The 7,500-nt window shown below is 41.5% G+C and overlaps 1 protein-coding gene across 1 annotated transcript in view; it reads left to right on the top strand.

Moving 5' to 3' along the window:
- Positions 1 to 4,393: 4,393 nt before the first annotated feature.
- LOC145409109 (COMM domain-containing protein 4) overlaps positions 4,394 to 7,500 on the top strand; it is a 9,342-nt gene continuing 6,235 nt past the window's right edge. Inside the window, exons 1-3 of the mRNA XM_080279650.1 lie at positions 4,394 to 4,459; positions 6,015 to 6,086; positions 6,564 to 6,629. Coding sequence (XP_080135776.1) covers positions 4,394 to 4,459; positions 6,015 to 6,086; positions 6,564 to 6,629 — 204 coding nt within the window. The remainder of the gene's footprint in view (positions 4,460 to 6,014; positions 6,087 to 6,563; positions 6,630 to 7,500) is intronic.

Raw genomic sequence — 7,500 nt, 5'->3', positions numbered from 1 at the left:
GTAAATTCAGGGCCCCTTTTTTCTCATGCTAAAGTCTATTCATATTCCCTTGGCGTAAAATTCTCCAGTCCTTAATATATGGTGCTATACTCCGTTCACTCAAACTTGGCCCAGATTCTCGTCCTTTCGTAGCTTATTTCGCAGTGTACATTATTGGCAGAAAACCGGAATGCTGTGTCAAGAGTTTTATTATCGTTCGACTAAGAAGTGAAACGGTATTTATGCCCGCGGCTGTACCTTTAGCAAACAGATCGCTTCTTAATTCCATGTGATACCTTGCTTTGCCTTCAGGTGTGTCTGTGATGAGGTCAATGGGGAAAGGATTGCTTCGGATAGTGGAAATGTTGGGTGGGAGAGAGATAGATAGATAGAGAGAGAGAGAGAGAGTAACAGGGTATAGCTTGCATTCTTTCTCTCTCTCTCTAAGTTCAAACCTGTCTCTCTCCCGATTTATTTATGTACCAATGAATTAATTTATTTATTTATTTATCCTCTGACGTGCGTCTCCCTCCCACCCATCACTTCCACTGTGGATCATCTACATTCCTCAGAAACTTTTGCCTCGAGGAGTGATTAGGGAATGTTTTTACGCCAGACCCTTAAGATTACCTCATGGCCTTCTAAGAAACACACAGTGACCCCCCCCCAGAGCCCTGCCCCCCCCCCCTCCCCCCCGGTCATGAGCCACTGGACTGGAAAAGGGAGTTTGGAATGAGATGGGTGAGACTGGAATGAGAGAGACTGGATTGGGATGAGAGAGACTGGCTTGGAATGAGAAGAGACTGGCTTGGAATGAGAAAAGACTGGCTTGGAATGAGAAGAGACTGGCTTGGAATGAGAAGAGACTGGCTTGGAATGAGAGAGACTGGCTTGGAGTGTGGGAGATTGGCTTGGAATGAGACTGGAATGAATGGAAAAAGTGTTTCTGGAATGCAGTTAGTAATGAGAGAGAGAGAGAGAGAGAGAGGAAAGAATTGGAAGGGAGAGTGTATAGGTAAGATGGTTCGTAGGAGGGGAGGGGAAAGGGAGAGGGAGGAGGAAGGGAGATTAAGAATAGGGAGAGAGAGAGAGAGAGAGAGAGAGAGAGAGAGAGAGGAGAGAGAATGAAAGAAGGGAGATTAAGAATAGGGGGGAGAGAGAGGGGAGGAGGAAGGGAGATTAAGGGGGAGGGGGAGAGAGAGGGGGAAGAAGGAAGGGAGATTAAGGTGGAGGGGGAGAGAGAGGGGGAAGAAGGAAGGGAAATTAAGAATAGGGGGGGAGAGAGAGGGGAGAAAGAAGGCAGGGATGTTAAGGCAGGGGGAGAATGAAAGAAGGAAGGGAGATTACGGGGAGGGGGGAGTTAAGCGGGGGAGGGAGGGGGGAGTTTAGCGGCGGGGGGGAGGGGGGTTTGAGGGGGGGGACTAACTTATTTACAGCGGAGGGTCGAGATTACCTGAGTCAAAACCAGATTTGGGTGTCCGCCCCCCCCCAACCACACTATCAATGACCCCCTTCACCCGCACCCCCACCACATTGAAGATACCTCACTTTTTTCTCTCTTTCTTTCTCTCTCTATTTTTTTTAACTTGTTTTGGCTTCTTTTTCGTTTTGTTATTCTCTCTCTCTCTCTCTCTCTCTCTCTCTCTCTCTCTCTCTCTCTCTGTGCGTGTGTGTGTGTGTGTGTGTGTGTGTGTGTGTTTTATATATTTATATAGCTTATCACACACACACACACACACACACACACACACACACACACACACACACACACACACACACACACACACACACACACACCTCTAACCACCCGTCTAATTTTCTCTCCTCTTTCCCCTCCTCCTCCTCCCCCCACATTCCTTTCCTCTTCCCACCTCCATCCCCCCCCTATCTCTCTCTCTCTCTCTCTCTCTCTCTCTCTCTCTCTCTCTCTCTCTCTCTCTCTCTCTCTCTCTCTCTCTCTCATCTCCCCATTTCTCCTTCCCTCACACTTCACTTACCCCCTCTATTCCCTCCTTCCCTGCCTCTCCTCTTCGTCTCCCTCCCTCCTTCCCCTCCTCTTTCTCTCCATCTCTCTCCCTCCCCTCCTCCATCTCTCTCTCCCTCCCTCCTCCACCAAGCCTAACCGCCATCTTTGTTTGTGTTCCAGAAGGGAAGTGACGGTCGCCCAGGGAAGCCACAATGGTACGTGACAAAAATTCTTTATTTCGCCTATATGTAATTATCCTTCCTTTATTTTTACCTCTAACTTGGAAGATAAATAGCGGTGGAGGACGAGGGATATTTATTACGTAGCCTTTCGTTATCCTTTTTGTGATTTTGTGTGTGTTATTTCCAGACGTAAACATTGCGTGACGTCATAAGTCTGAATTTCCCGCCAGAACTCTGAATGGCCATCTTAAACGCGGCCTTTTGTTTATCCACGCCATGATGATAGGTATATACTTAAAATATTTCGTACTCCATTACGTAATTGTCGTTCACCCTTCATTTTGGAAGATAAACAGGGGGGGGGTAAACATAGGCTTTACTTTTAGCAATAGAAGCGCCTTACCATATCAGTTGTTCTTCCTGATAGTCTGTTACATATTTCTGACGATTTCTGGGATGGTATTTAAACATTTCTTTATCCCCGCTGTTTTTAGCCGTGTTCTGCTGTGTCAACTCTTTCTTTGATTCGTCAGCGTGATGGTGGAAGGGACTGTCCTGACCTGACTGTGACCTAACCTAACAACCTAATAATTTAACCTAACCTAAGCTCCATTTGGGGAATTAGGAAACGAGATCCACCTTTAAGTACGTAGAGTGAGTTTCTTCCATTACGCCTGAAACTATCGCAGATACGACTTAAGGAACGTGATAGTAATAACAGGGGGAAATTTTTCAGCAGGAATAGGCAGTTTAACGCCCTGAAAAGTCAGAAAATTACAGAAAACACACTGAAAGCATATGAACTGACGTGGTGATGCCTTTCTGCCGCTTCAAGTAAGGCGAAAATACACTACAAGGAGATGGAAAATGACGTAGGCTTACTGGTGTTATTTGTTATTGGATGGTCATTTAGTGTGATTTGAATCCGAAAATTCAGTGTGACGTAATAAGAAGCCTAAATTTCCCGCCACAACTCTGAATTCCCGTCTTAACCCTAGATAGGTAAACTCCCATGAGGACTCCTATCTATCTATCTGTCTATCTATTGTCAGACGCCTCAATCCCGTTTGGGGTGGCCACAAACAAATCGCCTCCAAGTCGCCCTGTCCCCCGCCATTTCACTGCCCTGCTCCCAACTCACACCCCCCTCTCTCATATACCTCTCCACCCCATCCCTCCATCTCATCCTCGGCCTCCCCCTCCCTCCTCCCCCCTCCACCTCACTCACATACACTCTCTTCGTCAGTCTTTCATGAGGACTCCCTTATAGGTAATCCGGGGTATGACATGCCTTAAACAAAATAATCCTAATAATGGTAGTTTGCATTGATTTATTTAAATATGCTTCAGCACACACAAAATACACCTCATTTGCATTCACTCTGGCCAAAAAAAAGTTTAATGGAAGTGAAAAAATAATATATTTAACAAATTTTTGGAAAAAAATATACAGTAAATTGAACGCTTCAATTTCAAAATTAACCGTAGGAAAAATAGAAACTAAAATGGAGACTTCTTGGTTCTTCTCTCGTAGACCGATGTTGGGTCCATCTGTAAACAAAAGAAGAAACATATTAAATGAAAAATAAGTACAAAAACCAGGGGGCCAAAACTGTAGGAATAAATAATTACATAATTTTTGGAATAAATAATTACATAATTTGTGGAGGGGGGAAGAGGGAGGGGGAGGCCGAGGATGAGATGGAGGGATGGGGTGGAGAGGTATGTGAGAGAGGGGGGTGTGAGTTGGGAGCACGGCAGTGAAATGGCGGGGGACAGGGCGACTTGGAGGCGATTTGTTTGTGGCCACCCCAAACGGGATTGAGGCGTCTGGCAATAGATAGATAGATAATTTTTGGTCATTTTCCATGGAGCTGTTCTGTTTTGGTCTGTGTGCTTATATTTACTTGTAATATCGCATTTAGCAGGTAGAATGAAAGGTAATCCCTGACAGAAGTTACCTGACAAGGATCTAGGTGCAGTCACAGCAGATGAGTAAGGCGTGCTCACCACACACAGGGCTTCAGCATGAAGGTTCGGCGGTCCATCTCCAGTTGATCTCTTTTGTTCTGCATTTTGTTGTAGGTGACATATGCATTGATTGTTCCTGCGTTGACCATGCCATAAAACATGCATAATGGCCATCGTCTAGTCTAATCCGGGGTATGACACACCCCAAGACATCACACGATAGGTAATCTGAGGTACCCCAATGGGACTATAGAGCAAAATTAGAGCCAGTTACAGGAATGACCCCACCTTCACCATGAAGAGCTTGACTAGTCAGGCAGGTAGAGGGACAGAGAGATCTCTAGGTCTTAAGGTCATAAAGGTACTGTGCGTGACCTAGGAGCGTGGGCTATCTGCTCCCCCTGATTACGTATCTAGGGTTAAACGCGGCTCTGTTTTTGTTCAGCCAAGATGATACGTGCTTAAAATTCTTCATCACACCTGTTTGTAATCATCGTCCACCTTTATTTATTTTTTATCTTATTTTGGAAGATAAATAGTGATTGAGAAGTACAGATATTTATTCTGGTGGCTTATTGAAAATCGATCTTGTTCTGTTATTGTATGATCGGATGTTTGATGATATAAGTAAAGGGTCCAGATTTCTCGCGCCAAAAGTTTCAATTCCCATCTAAACGGCTATATTTTCCAATATTCTTAAACCCTCATGTAATTATCCATCCTTTATTTATCTTTAGCTGTAAATTAAATCACAAATGGTGCTAGACGGGAGATAAGAGATAATTTTGAACTTCTGTCTTTTTTGAACATCTCTCTGTCTTTAGGCTTAATGTTTACTAGAGAGCCGAAGTGATGACGTCAAGCCTACTGGCCTATTTCTCTCATGGAATGTGTCAGGTTTGGCTGCAGATTTTTTTTTTCTTCGTATATACCTTTTTCTTAAATTTATTATAATATTTAATTTATCATTGCTGGCCGAAATATAGCTTCTTTTTGCAGGGATCTGAGTTCAGCAATTTTTTTATCTTTATTCAACCCAACACGCTACAAAACGTGGTGAATGTTTTTGGCGTATCTTTTAGAGCCAGGATTCCGGGGGCTTGAATGATGAGTGAATGAAAGCGTGGCCCATTGCCCTGGGTAAATCTGGGCTGTCTGGACACTGCTACTCCTCACCCTGCCCTAGGATGGGAAAGGAGGTCCGGATGATGATAATGATGAAATGGAAATGGCAACAAGAATTCCATTAAAGAGAAAGCGTACAAAAAAGGCAAATTTATGCTTGAACGAGTAAGATTTTGAAATACGGTAAATACAAGAATGTCCCGGTTGTTATGTAGAACTCTTGGTAAAACTGTATGCAAGCGTTTGGCGATACTGGAAGGATTTATGTAAGAGAGGAGGATAGTAAGGTGTAATCAGCAAAATAAATCGCTTAGGAAAGGGTGTTAGGGAGCTTTACAAACGAGTAGGTGAAACTGTATGCAAGAGTTTGGCGATATTGGAAGGATTTATCTAAGAGAGGAGGATAGTAAGGCGTAATCAGCGAAATAAATCGCTTAGGAATGGGTGTTAGGGAGCTTCACAAACGTCCCTAGACCCCCTTTCTATCCCCCAAAAGGATGATGGTGGAATGGGGACAGATTCAGCCTGCAGTCCACTGGGTTCACGTTGAGATAGTGTGGATAATTCGGCGTGTGGATAATTCGGAGTGTGGATAATTCGGTGTGTGGATAATTCGGAGTGTGGATAATTCGGTGTGTGGATAATTCGGTGTGTGGATAATTCGGTGTGTGGATAATTCGGAGTGTGGATAATTCGATGTGTGGATAATTCGGTGTGTGGATAATTCGGCGTGTGGATAATTCGGCGTGTGGATGATTCGGTGCGTCTGATTTTTTCCTGTTTCGTTTCAGAGGTTTCGGTTCTGCTGGGATGTGGACTGTCCGGATTGGCTCCTGGCCGAAATTGCCACCCTCTCCAAACTGGTAATAGTAGTAGTAGTAGTAGTAGTAGTTGCAGCAGCAGTAGTAGTGATAATAATAATAATAATAATAATAATAATAATAGTAATGATAATAATAATTAATAATAATTATAATAGTAATGATAATAATAATAATAATAATTAAAATAAAAATAGTAGTAGCAGTAGTTGTAGTAGTAGTAGTAGCAGTAGTAGTAATAGAAATAGTAGTAGTAGTAGTAGTTGTAGTTGTTGTTGTTGTTGTAGTAATGATGATTATGGTGGTGAAAATAATAATAATAATAATAATAATAGTAGTAGTAGTAGTAGTAGTAGTTGTAGTAATAGTAACTAGTAGTAGCAGTAATAGCAGTAGTAGTAGCAGTGGTAATAGTAATAATAGTAGTACTAGTAGTAGTAATGATGATGATGGTAATAATAATAATAATGAAAATAATAATAATAATAATAATAATAATAATAATAATATCTCCCCCAGACGTCGGTGAAGCTTCGAGTGTTGGCTGGAGCCGTGGCCAAGAGCTGCTATGGCGACCCCCTCTCTGTAAGTACATTTGAAGTACATTTAGTACATTTTGAAGTACATTATGTGTACTTCAAAATGTGCTACTAAATTTTTGTAGTACATTTTGAAGTACATTTAGAGCAGCAGAAGTACAGTTAGAAGTACAATTTGAAGTACATTTAGTAGTACATTTAAAGCAGCAGAAGTACATTTTGAAGTACATTTAAAGCTGGAAAGGTACAGTTAGAAGTGCATTTTGAGGTACATTTAGAGCAGAAGTACATTTAGTAGTACATTTTGAGGTACATTTAGAGCAGAAGTACATTTTGAAGTGCATTTAGAGCAGCAGAAGTACATTTAAAACAGCAGAAGTACAGTTAGAACTCTATTTAGAAGTACATTTAGTAGTACATTAGGAGTACATTTAGAAATTTATGAAGCGCACATTAAAAGTACAGTTAGAAATGCATATATTAGTATATTTAGATGTATATTTAGTAGTACATTTTAAAGTACATTTCGAAGTACAATTAGAAGCACATTGATAAGCACAATTAGAAGCACTTTTATCACATGCAGCAATATATTCAGAAGTACATTTAGTAGTACATTTGTAAGTATAATTAGAAGTTCATTTAGAGGTACATTTAGTAGTACATTTAAAAGTCATTAGAAGTACATTTCCTATAGGGCGATTATGCTAAGGCGAGGCGGTCCCGCTCTGTTGTCGTCTGTCCCGCCCTTTTTAATTGTGACTGAAATGTCCCGCTTTTTAAAATCAAATTAAAGGTCCCGCTTTTAGAGTTATTATTAAATTAGATGTAACATAACCTTTTTTTTTTAATTATCATGAATTAGTAAAAATATCCATAATCCAAACCAAATGAAGTACCGAATTTTTTATATAAAA

This window comes from Coenobita brevimanus, chromosome 79, assembly GCF_032717465.1.
Source record: "Coenobita brevimanus isolate Jiangsu-jjx chromosome 79, ASM3271746v2, whole genome shotgun sequence".
NCBI classification, from domain to species: Eukaryota; Metazoa; Arthropoda; class Malacostraca; order Decapoda; family Coenobitidae; genus Coenobita; species Coenobita brevimanus.
This window is presented reverse-complemented; position numbering and strand designations above follow the sequence as displayed.